General features: G+C 46.7%; 1 protein-coding gene across 7 annotated transcripts in view; it reads left to right on the top strand.

The window, feature by feature from the left end:
* NOD1 (nucleotide binding oligomerization domain containing 1) overlaps positions 1-15510 on the top strand; it is a 92890-nt gene that overhangs the window by 47145 nt on the left and 30235 nt on the right. For all 7 annotated transcript variants that reach the window (XM_060020675.2, XM_060020670.2, XM_060020671.1 and 4 more), the window contains 4 exons: positions 2204-4028; positions 8005-8088; positions 9360-9443; positions 10550-10633. In XM_060020675.2, coding sequence (XP_059876658.1) covers positions 2204-4028; positions 8005-8088; positions 9360-9443; positions 10550-10633 — 2077 coding nt within the window. The remainder of the gene's footprint in view (positions 1-2203; positions 4029-8004; positions 8089-9359; positions 9444-10549; positions 10634-15510) is intronic.

Genomic DNA, 15510 nt, shown 5'->3' with positions numbered 1-15510 from the left:
CTCAGGCAGCAGGCTTGGCTGCTGTGTTCCTTTTAGAAAGGAGAGCTGGTCCCTGTCACCCTAGTGCAGCCAAGGGAACTGTGATTGAACTGACCACAGATAGCTGGCCTGATTTACGTAGGGAGCCATGGAAGTGTAGGAATGACCTCTGTTCTGACCTCTTTCTGACTTCCTTTTCTGACCTATCTAGACATTTTAGTGGTTGTACAAATTCAAGTTTGCATTTCTTTCCTTCTTGAAGATCTTTCCAAATTTGATTCCAGGCAAAGAATTCTTCTATCACCCCTGACTGCCAGTCCTTATTTCCAAAGCACCATGGGCCCCTTTTAGTTAAATGATTAGTTCAGCAGGTATTTATGATGTACTCGGCATGTGCCAGGGCGGGGTGTGCTGGATGCCAGGGGTACAATAGGGAGCAGACCCAGCTACGGTTCCTGCCCTCAGGGACCTCAGAGGTTAGTGCAGGAGACTGGCAGTAAATAATGACACAAATGTGTAGTTGCAAATGGTGATAAGGACAACAGCAGTTCAAGGTGCTGAGAGAGCACAACATTGGGACCACAGTCTGGTCTGGGGACCAGGGAATCATCTTTCCGTGCCTGTGGTCTCTCCACTTCCAGACAGTTGTTGGCAACATACCAGCACTGAGCTTCCAAACTCTGAGTTTTAAAGAATCCAGTTTGACCTTGAAAACAGAAACAAAGGACAGTGTCCCAGAGTGTCAGGTGTGTATTTAGGGGAAACCAGACCAAGAGACAGAGTGTCAGGGACAAGCTCTTGCTTCTGCAGTTACCAGCCGGCCACTGCTAGCTTCTTACTGTTACTGCCCCTGCCCACCTCACTTTGTTACCTTCCCCAAGATAAGAGGAAAATATTCCTGTGATGAAGAGTTCTTGCAGAAGACTTCTCCACTGGCTCCTTTACCCAGCTCCTGTAACAGCTTTGAAAGTATAATTCACTCTACAAGAAGCCAGATGTGAAAGATGACATATTGTATGAATCCATTGATATCAATGTCCAGAAAAGGCAAATTTATAGAAACGGGAAGCAGGTCAGCAGTTTCCTAGGGCCAGGGGTGGGGCAGAGATCGAGAGTGTACCCCTGGATTTTAGTGATGTTTGCGTTAACTCTGTAAACTTACTAAAATCATTGACAACAATACCTGCTGTAAAATAGGTGAATTTATAGTCTGTAAATTTTCCGTTACCAAAACTAAAAAAATAGAACTCACTTCACAAATTTTAAGCTGACAACCAAGTGGGACTAAGTTGATGGGAAAGGGTTGTAGATGAATCTGGAAATGTGCAAAGTGTGTCCAATTTTTGTTAATTGAATTATCATTAAGACCCAAAAACGATTTAAAGGAATTTTGGAACACCCTTTTTTTGTCTGGAGTAAGCTCATTTTGTAGCTCGTTTCTGCTGAGAGCATGGCACGTACGTCAGCATGTTACCCCATGTCAGCATATTAACCCATGTACTTCCCCGTGGGCACGCCCAGGGCTCCCCCTGCGGCACGTGCTGAGCATCAGTGATCCCCAGGCCTCAGCTTTAGAACCAGGGCCTCTGTGCCCTGTGTAGTGTAAGAAGGCCAGTTTTCACTTTAGTTTGCTCACTCAGTTACGGTGAAGCACAGCCCCTTTTTAGTCCATATCAACGTCAGCTGTTGTATCTCATCGCAACAAGTTTCGGCATTAGGTTGTATGAGACTCCTTGTTGTTTTAAGAACAGTGTCATAAGCACAAGAAAGGTTAGGGCAATTTCTTCCTCAACGATACAAGTTTCAGTGGGGACTGGCTTGCGCTGTCTGGGCAGGACCCTGGGGTTGGGCTGGGGCAGCAGGGCCACGTGGTCTGGCCGTCACATTTGAGGGGGCTTCAGTTTTGAGCTGGAGTTCAGTGACAGCTTGCGCAGAGGAGTAGGGAGCCTGTCTCTGACACTGATCCCAGTTGGATTCTGTCCCCGCTGGCCGGCCAAATCTGAGGTCAGACAGAGGGGTGGAGGCCCAAGGGCCCGCAGATTCTGGAGCGCTGGCTCTTCGTACTTGAGGAGTGCTCGCACTTAGCCTGAGCGTCCAGGCTGCGGGTTTGTTTTCCTGTGTGCTTGCTTCTCCGCCTGAGACCTCCCTATTTGGTGCACTTTCCACCTGTGTCTCTGTCTCCCCACCTACTTCCACCTCTCACCTGGCGCCACTCTCCCTGCAGTGAGCAGATACAGCCAGAAGCTGCGACAGCAACTGGGCCGCGACTCCAAGTTCGTCCTGTGCTACGCCCAGAAGGAGGAGCTGCTGCTGGAGGAGATGTACACGGACACTGTCGTGGAGCTGGTCGACTTCGGCAACGAGAGCCTGGGCAGCCTGGGCAGCCTGGCCTGCCTCCTGGACCCCTCCACGGGGGTCCTCAACGAGCAGGGCGAGACCATCTTCATCTTTGGTGACGCGGGCGTGGGCAAGTCCATGCTGCTGCAGCGGCTGCAGAGCCTCTGGGCCGCGGGCCAGCTGGACGCTGAGCTCAGGTTCTTCTTCCACTTCCGCTGCCGCACCTTCAGCTGCTTCAAGGAGAGCGCCTCGCTGTGCCTGCAGGACCTGCTCTTCAAGCACTACTGCTACCCGGAGCAGGACCCCGAGGAGGTGTTCGCCTTCCTGCTGCGCTTCCCGCACACGGCCCTCTTCACCTTCGACGGCCTGGACGAGCTTCACTCGGACTTCGACCTGAGCGGCGAGCCCGACACCTCCTCCCCCTGGGAGCCCGCCCACCCCCTGGTCCTGCTGGCCAACCTGCTCAGCGGGAAGCTGCTCAAGGGGGCGCACAAGTTGCTCACGGCCCGCACGGGCGTCGAGATCCCGCGGCATCTCCTCTGGAAGAAGGTGCTCCTGCGCGGCTTCTCCCCCAGCCACCTGCGCGCCTACGCTGGGAGGATGTTCCCCGAGCGCGCCGTGCGCCAGCGCCTGCTGGATCAGCTGGAAGCCAACGCCAACCTCTTCAGCCTGTGCGCCGTGCCCCTCTTCTGCTGGATCATCTTCCGGTGCTTCCAGCACTTCTACGACACCTTCGACGGCCTCCTGCAGCTGCCCGACCGCGCGGTGACGCTGACCGACGTCTTCCTGCTGGTCACCGAGGTCCACCTGAACAGGACGCAGCCCACCAGCCTGGTGCAGCGGAACACGCGGAGCCAGACGGAGACCTTCCGCGCCGGCCGGGGCACCCTGCACTCGCTGGGCCAGGTGGCTCACCGGGGCATGGAGAAGAGCTTCTTCGTCTTCAGCCAGGAGGAGGTGCAGGCGTCCGAGGTGCAGGAGGGGGACCTGCAGCTGGGTTTCCTGCGGGCCGTGCCGGAGCTGGGCCTCGAAGGGGACCAGCAGTCCTATGAGTTCTTCCACCTCACCCTCCAGGCCTTCTTTGCTGCCTTTTTTCTGGTGGTGGACGACAAGGTGGGCACTCGGGAGCTGCTCTGCTTCTTCCAGGAGTGGGCTCCTCACGGGGAGGCAGCAGCTGCGTCCTGCTATCCCCGCTTCCTACCCATCCAGTGCCTGAGGGGCCGCGGCCTGGCCGGGGAAGACCCCTTTAAGAACAAGGATCACTTTCATTTCACCAACCTCTTCCTGTGCGGGCTGCTATCCAAAGACAAACAGAAACTCCTGCGGCACCTGGTGCCTGCCGCCACCCTGCGGAGAAAGCGCAGGGCCCTGTGGGCTTACCTGTTCGCCAGCCTGCGCTCCCACCTGAAGCACCTGCCCCGAGTTCGGTCTGGGGGATTCAGCCAGGTGCAGGCCATGCCCACCTTCGTCTGGATGCTGCGCTGCATCTATGAGACGCAGAGCGAGAAGGTGGGGCAGCTGGCGGCCAGGGGCATCTGCGCCAACTACCTCAAGCTGACCTTCTGCAACGTCTGCTCGGCCGACTGCAGCGCCCTCTCCTTCGTCCTGCACCACTTCCCCAAGCGCCTTGCGCTCGACCTGGACAACAACAATCTCAATGACTATGGTGTGCGGGAACTGCAGCCCTGCTTCAGCCGCCTCACCGTCATCAGGTGAGACCTCCAGGTTCCGGGAGCAGCTGGCGGGGCCACCAGGGCTCAGGGGACACCAGGACTGGCACTGTGGAGCGGGATCTCCTGGATTATCCTGGAACTCATGGCCGGGGGTCTGGGAACATCCAGAGCTTCTCTGTCTCAGGGTGGCAGAGGGTAACGAGCAAAGCTTCGAAGTCAGGTGGACCTGGATGGGCCCCAGCTGGGTGTCCTTGAGCAAAAGCTGCTTAACCTCTTTGAGCTTCAGCGTCCTCATCTGGAAGAGAGATTCTCCTATCCTAACAATTACAGTAATAACAATCAGCATTTATTGAGAATGGGTGAAGTGCACTAAAAATATTACCTGGTTTAATCCTTTTAACAACACTATCAGGTAGGTACTGTTATCATCTCCATTTTGGCAAACGAGGAAGCAGAGGCACAGAGAAGTTAAGTGGCTCAAGGTCACACAGGTGGGCCATGGTGGAGCCGGAATCGTAAAGAACCGTTTGAGATTCATGTGAGGCTCAGAGATAGTCCGTGCAATGTTTCCGGCACGTGAAAGCTTCATGGTGAGAAGCAGCACACTTTGTGCTTATGAGCCTTAGTTAACTTCCACGAAAAAAGCGGGCAGCCCTGAGCTGCCAGGGGATCTCAGTAAAGAATGCTGACTCTCGATTCGTTTCCTGTTGGATGGTTTAGAGGAAAGAAAAACCAGCCTCCTTTCTTCTATTAGCATTTTCTGTATTAAATACACCTTGTAAATCCCTACGGGGGTTTCAGTTCTCCACTACTTGGCTCATGCATTTCTGAAGAGCAGATGGGATTTGGAACCGATTCCAGGTACCTGTTACACAAACGCCAGAGCATACATTGTGGGGGGATGGGGGGCCTGTAGGGAGCCCAAACCTGCCCCGGCCTGGGCACTGGGAAGCCTGGAATCTATTTTCTGAGCTCTCAGCCAGCATCTCTGTTTGTAGCCTCAGGCAACCTCACACTCAGTGCCTCCCTGTGACCATTTCATAAGATGGAAGCTCTGCACCAGTATGGTGGTCCCCAGGTTTGCCTCCAAACCAGCACAAGAGAAGGCAGGAAGAAATGGGCAACCCTAAGGAAGCATTTTGAGCTCCCTGAGGGCATCAGTGAGGATTAGTTTTGGCTGTTAGAGAAAACTCACAATACTGGTGGCTTAGAGAAGTTACAGACTTATTTGTCTCTCATGCAAAAATCTAAAGGAGGGCAGTTCTGGGCTGCTGTGAGGTCTCAATGACCATCAAGAGCCCAGGCTCTCTCCTGCTTACTGCTCTGCTGTCCTCAGTACCTGACTACTATATCTTGGCCCAAAATGCCTGCTCACGCTCCAGCCATTCAGTTGACATGCTAGTCACCAGGAAGAAGGAAGGGCAAAGGACACACCCCATTCTTTTTTTTTAAATTAATTTTATTGCGGTACAGTTGATTTACAGTGTTGTGTTAATTCCTGCTGTGCAGCAAAGTGATTCAGTTATACATACATATATATTCTTTTTCATATTCTTTTCCATTATGGTTTATCACAGGATATTGAATATAGTTCCCTGTGCTATACAGTAGGACCTTGTTGTATATCCATTCTGTATATAGTAGTTTGCATCTGCTAATCCCAAACTCCCAGTCCATCCCTACCTTCCCCACCCTTGGCAGCCACAAATCTGTTCTCTATGTCTGTGAGTCTGTTTCTGTTTTGTAGAGAAGTTCATTTCTGTCATATTTTAGATTCCACATATAAGTGATGTTATATGGTATTTGAGTTTCTCTTTCTTACTTCACTTAGTATGATAATCTCTAGGTCCATCCACATTGCTGCAAATGGCATTATTTCATTCTTTTCCATGGCTGAGTAGTATTCCATTGTATATATGTACCACATTTTTTTTTTTATATTGGAGTATAGTTAACAATGTTGTTAGTTTCAGGTGTACAGCAAAGTGATTCAGTGATACACATACATGTGTCTGTTTTTTTCAAATTCTTTTTCCATTTAGGTTATTACAGCATATTGAGCAGAGTTCCCTGTGCGATACAGTAGGTCCTTGTTGGTTATCTGTTTTAAATATGGTAGTGTGTATATGTCAATCCCAAACTCCCAATTCATCTCTCCCCCGCACCTTTCCCCTTTGGTAACTGTAAGTTCGTTTGTGAAGTCTGTGAATCTGTTTCTCTTTTGTAAATAAGTTCATTTGTATGTTTTTTTTTAGATTCTGCATGGAAGTGATATCATATGATATTTGTCTTTCTCTTTCTGACTTCCTTCACTTAGTACGATAATCTCTAGGTTCATCCATGTTGCTGCAAATGGCATTATTTTTTTTATGGCTGAGTAGTATTCTATTGTATATATGTGCCACATCTTTATCTGTTCATGTGTTGATGGACTTTTATGTTTCCATGTCTTGACTATTGTGACTAGTGCTGCTGTGAACATAAGGGCACATGTATCTTTGAGTTAAAGTTTAGGACACACCCCATTCTTTTAAGAAGACTTCTCCGCTATTGCTAATGAGACTTCTGCTTAGATCTTACTGGGCAGAACCTAAGCACATGTGCCCAGCTAAAAAATGAGGGATTCTCTTTCTAAGTAAGCACAGATATTGGGAGTGACTAGTTGGCTGTGCCACCCTGGGATAGTCATGCAGCGTATGTACACACTGTGCCCCAGCACCAAGGTGGGTACCATGAGTGGAGGGGTTCAGGGTGTCTGACGTGATCATTTTGATTGGCCTAAAAATCAAGCTTTTACCTCTTCAGCCTTTTACTTATCACAGAGGACAGTGTGTAATAAGTGGCCCAGTTTGGCCCACGGCTTGTGTTTATAGATAAAGTTTTATTAGAATACAGTCACACTCATTTATTTATATATTGGCTGCTTCACTCTGCAGAGCTGAGTGGTTGCAATAGAGACCAGATGGCCTGCAGAGCTTAAAAATTTGTTATCTGACCCTTTACAGAAAAAAATTGCTGAGCTCTGGTCTGTTCCTTCACCCACCCCTGACCCTCGCTCATCCCTCACGCTCCTCCATCTCTGAGCCTTACTCTGTCCCTCAGACTCACCTAAATAAAGGGGTGGAGAATTGAGAAGATCAGGGTAGTCTGTTTATAGAGAGTACCTGGTAGTAAAAAAAATTGTTTTGCATTTTAGCCAAATCAAAATATCCTGCTAGTATAGGGCTTTCAAAGAGCAATCCCCGCACACGCTGGGCCTTGTCCAGGAGATATCCATCATCCTGAGGCCCTCTTTTCCCTCTCCCTCTTGAAGCCTGGCCTGCTGAAGCAGCATTTGCATTAAAGAGGAGTGGGAGAGTGTGGACCTCTCACACTCTCCCTGACCTGCCTCATCCAGCTGTTTCTCCCTTGCCGTTGAACTTCCCGCACAGAACCACACCTCAGGAGCTGTGTCCCTCGATTGACCTTTTCAGGTGGCAAGTCAGGTTTCACACATGCATTTCCAGATGGAAAGGCTCTTGGCATTTTGGGTGGGACAGTTCTTGTGGGGACTGTCCTGCCTTTTGCAGGACCCCTCACATTTCTGGCTGCACTTGCAAGATGGTGGAGCGTCCACTCCCCCAGCCTTATGACCACTAAATGCAGCTCTACACATGTCCAAATCCCACGGCCCCCCGCTGTGCAGTGAGAGCCACATTGACACATAGGCCACCGGCAAATGCAGGATATCAGAGGTGGCTGTCCACACGTGTCCTTCAGGTGTCCCTTGTTGCCCTTGTGTCGAATCAGGGCTGTGCTGTAGCCTTGCCAATGGACTGGTTCTCGTGGGTCTCTCAGCCCCGTGAAGACCAGGGTCTGTAGGGGCTGTGTGGCTGTCTGCTATGGCCAGTTCTCTCGGGGGGACATCTATAGCTGGGAAGACTCCAGGGCCTATAGACTTGTGCATCCTTGTGGAATTCATGCTCTTTCACCGTGAGCAGCCGCTCTGATTTTTAACTTTCTTTGCTGTTTTCAGACTCAGTGTGAACCAGATCACCGACAGTGGGGTGAAGGTGCTGTGTGAAGAGCTGACCAAATACAAAATTCTGACATTTTTAGGGTATGTATTTCTCTAGAACACTGCGACAGCTACATGGTAAGAGTACAGAGCAGCAGGAGGTTGCCATTCCTATGGATTACCGGGTGGTTGAGACTGATGGCCCCAGGGTACCAGGAAGAGCACTGAATTGGGAGCCAGGAGTCCTGGGTCCTGCTTTTGGCTCGGCTAGCAGCCCGCTCTGAGCAAGCCAGGAAACCTCACTGAGCCTCAGCCTTCTCATCCCCCTTGTATAACTTGGATCCTAATAGAGTCAGATAGTTTTACAGGTGGGGACTGATTGCTGTAATGACAGAATTCCTGGGGGTATGTTTTATTGACGTGAGAATACTGTTCATGTGGTAGATTTCACTATGGCGGGTCCATGATCTGTCATCCAGAGCCCTTGGGGCAAGACACGAATCAGAAATTAGTGCCCGTGCTACCTAGCAGTGACATGACCAGTGGGATCTAGGGCAGTACCCCATTTTTAGATACTTTAACATTTCTGCAGCAAAAGGTATAAACATTCAAACCAGTTGGGATAAAGACCATGAACAGCTCCACGTCGGTTGCCAAAATAGTTAGGAAGAAGTTTGGGTTTTCAGAGTCTTTGGGGTTTTGGGGTTTGACAGGAGAGACTGTGGGCCACAGCCCCGCCAGCCCCACGGCTGCCGTTGACTCTCTGAGCTGGAGCCAGCCCGTCAGCTTCCTTGGGCCTCCGTTTTCTCAGCTGTCACATGAGAACACTGAAGCCCTGAATCCCAGGTTGCCTTTTGGCTCTGGAGTTCTGTATGACTGTGGAACACTGGAAACCTGTCTCCTTACCACTTGCAACTCCTTTCTGCCTTATTGTTGAATTGGTGTAAAGTGACGAAAAGGTAGACACTGAGTTGGTTCTAACGCTTAGAAACTTTTATCCCTTAAGATGCCAATCGTGATCTTAATCTGAAAGTACCCCTCAACTGCCATTTATCGAGCACTTACACGCAAGGGCTTGGGATGATCTCATACAATCCTCATAACGACCCTGCGAGGGAGCCGTAACTCTTACCCCTGTATTACACATGGAGAAACTGAGGCACAGAGAAGCTCGGTACCTTGCCCCAGGTCATAAAGCTGGGGAACGTGCAGAGTTGGCCTTGAACCCAGCCTGAGACCCCACAGCCCCAAACTCAGCCCTCCACGTGCCCTTCCTTTCTCCTTTTGACCTAGACTTTGTAAGTCAGCAGACAGCCCCCACTCACTTTAAAAAATGGGGTCCTAAATTCTCACGGCCATGCTTTCTCTCAAAGCTTATACAACAACCAAATCACCGATGTCGGAGCCACGTACATCGCCAGAATCCTGGATGAGTGCACAGGCCTCACGCACCTGAAGTAAGTGGGGTGGGCACAGCGAGCGGGGTCTTCAGTAGCTTCTCTTGGTCACCCTTCATCGTTCAAGCAAAGAATAAATGCCACCCTAGAGCTGCCTTCTGCTTGCCCCAGGGCCAAATCAGGTCAAATCAGGACACCTGTGTGTAGAAGGTGAGCTGTGGGTGAGGCTTGGTGTTTGGAAGGGCCCCCTACCATGGGTGGGGCGAGAGTGTGGCATTTTGATTTCATTAACTCCTAACGGGAAGAAAGGCCACAACTATCACCCTTTCTGGAGATCGTTTTCCCCTGAGGAAGTCCCACATTGTCTTTGTCCATTTTGGCTTCTGTAACAAAATACCATAAACGAGGTTGCTTATAAACACCAGAGATTTATTTCTGACCATTCTGGAGGCTGGGGAACCTTAGGATCGAGGCACCAGCAGATTAGGTGCCTGGTGAGGGCCCAATGCCTTGTTCTTAGATGGTGCCTTCTCACTGTGTCCTCACGTGGTGGTGGAAAAAGGGGAAAGGGAGCTTTCTTGGACTTCACTCCTAAGTCACTAATCCCATTTGTGAGGGCTGTGATGAGTGACTTTATCACTTCCCAAAGGTTCCACCTCCTAGCACCATCACTTAGGGGTTAGGATTTCAACATATGGATTCTGGTAGGGGTAGGGGGAGGCAAACTTTCAGGCCATAACATTGCAGATGAGAGCCTGATCCCTGGCTGTGTCACAGGAATGTCCTGCCAAAGGTGTCAGAGCACCAGCCTTGGAGGAGCCTGGTGATGGTAACCTACCCCTTGACCATTTGCAGTTGAAGTGGGAACCTTCTGGTCTGCTGATGGAAATGAGTGATGCTCAGAGGTCATTTAAAGAACCTCCGGGGGAACTTGGGTCCCTGAGTCTCTGCAGAGATTGTGACCACCTGGAGAGGAATCACGACTGGCTTTCTTCAGGGCTTTGGGCCCCTCCCTGAGAGGACGCCCAGGGAGGGCTGCTGTAGGTCCCAGGAGAAAGACCACCCCTCCTAGGAGGGGCCAGAGGGGCTCTGTGCCAAGGACGAGGGTGGCTGATGCTGGAGTCCCCTCATAGCTGTAGCTGACGTGTGCACAACTCTCTCTGCAGACTGGGAAAAAACAAAATAACAAGCGAAGGAGGAAAGTGTCTCGCCCTGGCTGTGAAGAACAGCAAATCCATCTTTGAAGTTGGGTGAGTAGAGACGGATGCACACGGGTGTGCGTATGCAGCCTGCTCTGTGTACAGGAGCGCCTGCTGGTCTTTTCGTACATCCATCTAGCCAAAGGACTGCTGGCGCAAGCTGTGGGGCAGAGGCCACAGAGAGCCTCCATCGTAGATGCCCTGGTGGCTGGGCCCCACTGGCTCCTGCGTGGGAAATGTTGTGGGAAGTCCCAGGTTTGACTGCCACTTTAATCGCATGGACTTTATTTAATTCATGCAAAAGGCAGTATTTATCACTACCAGCAAATGGAGGGAGCTAGCAAATGGAGTTTTAGCCCTATGTGGTAAACTTCCTCAGGCAGGTGTGCTTCATTTTAAGATTATATAGTCTCTGGAAGCTTTTAAAAAATGTTTATTTTATATTGGAGTATAGTTAATAATGTTGTGTTACTTTCAGGTGTAGAGCAAAGTGATTCAGCTATACATGTATCTATTCTTTTTCAAATTCTTTTCCCATTTAGGTTATTATAGCATATTGAGCAGACTTCCTTGTGCTATACAGGAGGTCCTTATTAGCAGACGTCCTTGTGCTATACAGTAGGTCCTTATTAGTTATCTATTTAAACACAGTAGTGTGTATTTGTCAATCTCACACTCCCAATTTATCCCTTCCCTGCCCCCCACCTTTCTCCTTTGGTAACCGTAAGTTTGTTTTCTAAGTCTGTGAGTCTGTTTCTATTTTGTAAATAAATTCATTTGTATCGGGTTTTTTTAGATTCCGCATGTGATATCATATGATATTCGTCTTTCTCTGATTTACTTCACTCAGTATGATAATCTCCAGGTCCATCCAGGTTGCTGCAAATGGCATTATTTCATCCTTTTTAATGGCTGAGTAACATTCCATTGTATATATGTACTACATCTTTTTTATCCATTCTTCGTCTTTGGACATTTAGGTTGCTTGCATGTCTTGGCTATTGTAAATAGTGCTGCAGTGAACATTGGGGTGCATGTATCCTTTGGAATTATGGTTTTCTCTGGATATATGCCCAGGAGTGGGGTTGCTGGATCATATGGTAGCTCTATTTTTAATTTTTTAAGGAACCTCCATACTGTTCTCCATAGCGGCTGTACCAGTTTACATTCCCACCAACAGTGTAGGAGGGTTCCCTTTTCTCCACACCTTCATCATCATTTATTGTTTGTAGACATTTTGATGATGGCCATTCTGACTGGTGTGAGGTGATATCTCATTGCAGTTTTGATTTGCATTTCTCTAATAATTAGTGATGTTGGGCATCTTTTCATGTGCCTCTTGGCCATGATATGATATTGCTTTGGCTATTGTTTGTCTTCTTTGGAGAAATGTCTATTTAGGTCTTCTGCCCATTTTTTGATTGAGTTGTCTGTTTTTTTGATATTGAGCTGCATGAGCTGTTTGTAGATTTTGGAGATTAATCTCTTGTCAGTTGCATTGTTTGTAAGTATTTTCTCCCATTCTGTGGGTTGTCTTTTTGTGTATAGTTTCCTTTGCTGTGCAAAAGCTTTTGAGTTTAATTAGGTCCCATTTGTTTATTTTTGTTTTTATTTCCATTACTCTAGGAGATGGGTAGAAAAAAATATTAATGTGATTTATGTCAAAGAGTGTTCTTCCTATGTTTTCCTCTAAGAGTTTTATAGCACCAGGTCTTACATTTAGGTCTTTAATCCATTTTGAGTTTATTTTTGTGATGGTGATTAAAGAATGTTCTAATTTCATTCTTTTACATGTAGCTGTCCAGTTTTCCCAGCACAGTTTATTGAAGAGACTGCCTTTCCCCCATTGTATAGTCATGCCTCCTTTGTCGTAGATTAATTGACCATAGGTGCATGGGTTTATTTCTGGGCTTTCTATCCTGGTCCATTGATCTGTATTTGTTTTTGTACCAGTACCATACTGGTTTGATGGCTGTAGCTTCATAGTATAGTCCGAAGTCGGAGCATAATTTCCCCAGCTCCGTTCTTCTTAAGATTGCTTTGGCTATTCAGGGTCTTTTGTGTTTCCATACAAATTTTAAGATTTTTTGTTCTAATTCTGTGAAAAATGCCATTGGTAATTTGATAAGGATTGCACTGAATCTGTAGATTGCCTTGGCTACCCAAGTCATTTTGACAATATTGATTCTTCCAATCCAAGAACATGGTATATCTTTCCATCTGTTTGTGTCATCTTCGATTTCTTTCATCAGCGTCTTATAGTTTTCAGAGTACAGGTCTTTTGTCTTCTTAGGTAGGTTTATTCCTTGGTATTTTATTCTTTTTGATGTGATGGGAAACGGGATTGTTTCTTGAATTTCTCTTTCTGATCTTTCATTGTAAATGTACAGAAATGCAACAGATTCTTGTGTATTAATTTTGTAACCTGCAACTTTACCAAATTCATTGCTGAGCTCTAGTAGTTTTCTGATAGTAAGTATCCTTAGGGTTTTCTATGTATAGTATCATATCATCTGCAAACAGTGACAGTTTAACTTCTTCTTTTCCAATTTGGATTCCTTTTATTTTTTTCTTCTCTGATTGCCATAGCTAGGACTTCCAAAACTATGTTGAATAAAAGTGGTGAGAGTGGACATCCTTGTCTTGTTCCTGATCTTAGAGGAAATGCTTTCAGCTTTTCACTGTTGACCATGATGTTAGCTGTAGGTTTGTCATATATGGCCTTTATTATGTTGAGGTATGTTCCCTCTATGCCCACTTTCTGGAGAGTTTTTATCATAAATTGGTGTTGAATTTTGTCAAAAGCTGTTCCTGAATCTATTGAGATGATCATATGGTTTTTATTCTTCAGTCTGTTGACATGGTGTATCACACTGATTGATTTGCAGATATTGAAAAAGCCTTGCATCCCTGGGATAAATCCCACTTGATCATGGCGTATGATCCTCTTAATGTATTGCTAGTATTTTGTTGAGGATTTTTGCATCTATGTTCATCAGTGATATTGGAGTGTAATTTTCTTTTTTGTGTGGTAATTTTGTCTGGTTTTGGTATCAGGGTGATGGTGGCCTCATAGAATGAGTTTGGGAGTTTTCCTCCCTCTGCAATTTTTTGGAAGAGTTTGAGAAGGAGAGGTGTTAGCTCTTCTCTAAACGTTTGGTAGAATTCTGTGAAGCCACCAGGTCCTGTCCTTTTGTTTGTTGGGAGTTTTAAAAATCACAGTTTCAATTCCAGTGCTTGCGATTGGTCTACTCATATTTTCTATTTCTTCCTTGTTCGGTCTTGGGAGATTGTACCTTTCTCTAATAATCTGTCCGTTTCTTCCAGGTTGTCCATTTTATTTGCATACAGTTGCTCATAGTAGTCTCTTTTGATCCTTTGTATTTCTGTGGTGTTTGTTGTAACTTCTCCTTTTTCATTTCTAATTTTATTGATTTGAGTCCTCGCCCTTTTCTCTTGATGAGTCTGGCTTAAAGATTTATCAATTTTGTTTATCTTTTCAAAGAACCAGCTTTTAGTTTCATTGATCTTTGCTACTGTTTTGTTTCTATTTCATTTGTTTCTGCGCTGATCTTTATGATTTCTTTTCTGCTACTAACTTTAGGTTTTGTTTGTTCTTCTGTCTCTAGTGCTTTAGGTTTAAGATTAGGTTGTTTATTTGAGATTTTTCTTGTTTCCTGAGGTAAGATTGTATAGCTATAAACTCCCCTCTTAGAACTGCTTTTGCTGCATTCCATAGGTTTTGGATTGTTGTGCTTTTCATTTTCATTTGTCTCTAGGTATTTTTTGATTTCCTCTTTGATTTCTTCAGTGATCCACTGGTTGTTTAGTAGCATATTGTTTAGCCTCCATGTGTTTGTGATTTTTACAGTTTTTTTCTTGTAGTTGACTTCTAATCTCATAGCATTGTGGTCAGAAAAGATGCTTGATAGGATTTCACTTTTTGTAAATTTACCAAGGCTCGCTTTGTGGCCCAGCATGTGGTCAGTCCTGGAGAATGGTCCATTTGCACTTGAAGAATGTGTATTTTGCTGCTTTTGGATGGAATGCTGTATAAATATCAATTAAGTCCATGTAGTCTAATGTGTCATTTAAGGCCTGTGTTTCTTTACTGATTTTCTGTCTGGATGATCTGTCCATTGATGAAAGTGGTGGGATGTTAAAGTCCTCCACCATTACTGTGTTACTGTTGATTTCTCCCTTTATGGCTGTTAGTATTTGCCTTATATATTGAGGTGCTCCTATGTTGGATGCATATATATTTACAGTTGTTATATCTTCTTCTTGGATTGATCCCATGATTATTATATAGTGTCCTTCTTTGTCTCTTGTAATAGTCTTTATTTTAAAGTCTATTTTGTCTGATATGAGTATTGCTACTCCAGCTTTCTTTTGATTTCCACTTGCATAGAATACCTTCTTCCATCCCCTCAGTTTCAGCCTGTTTGTGTCCCTAGGTCTGAAGTGGGCCCGTTGTAGACAGCATATATACGGGTCTTGTTTTTGTATCCATTCAGCCAGTCTGTGTCTTTTGGTTGGAGCATTTAATCCATTTACATTCAAGGTATGTAATGTAAATGTAATGTAAATATGTATGTTCCTATTGCCATTTTCTTAATCATTTTGGTTTTTTTTTTTTTTTTTGCGGTACGCGGGCCTCTCACTGTTGTGGCCTCTCCCGTTGCGGAAAACAGGCTCCGGACGCGCAGGCCTAGCGGCCATGGCTCACAGGCCTAGTAGCTGCTCCGTGGCATGTGGGATCTTCCTGGACTGGGGCACGGACCCACATCCACTGCACCACCAGGGAAGCCTGAGTTTGTTTTTGTAGGTCTGTTTTCTTCCCTTCCTCTTTTGTTCTCTTGTGGTTTGATGACCATCTTTAGAGTTGTGTTTGGGTTGCTTTTTCTTTTGCGTGTGTGTATCTATTG

Source organism: Delphinus delphis, chromosome 9, assembly GCF_949987515.2.
Source record: "Delphinus delphis chromosome 9, mDelDel1.2, whole genome shotgun sequence".
NCBI classification, from domain to species: domain Eukaryota; kingdom Metazoa; phylum Chordata; class Mammalia; order Artiodactyla; family Delphinidae; genus Delphinus; species Delphinus delphis.
Note: the sequence above shows the minus strand (reverse complement) of the source record. Positions and strands in the feature narration are given on the sequence as shown.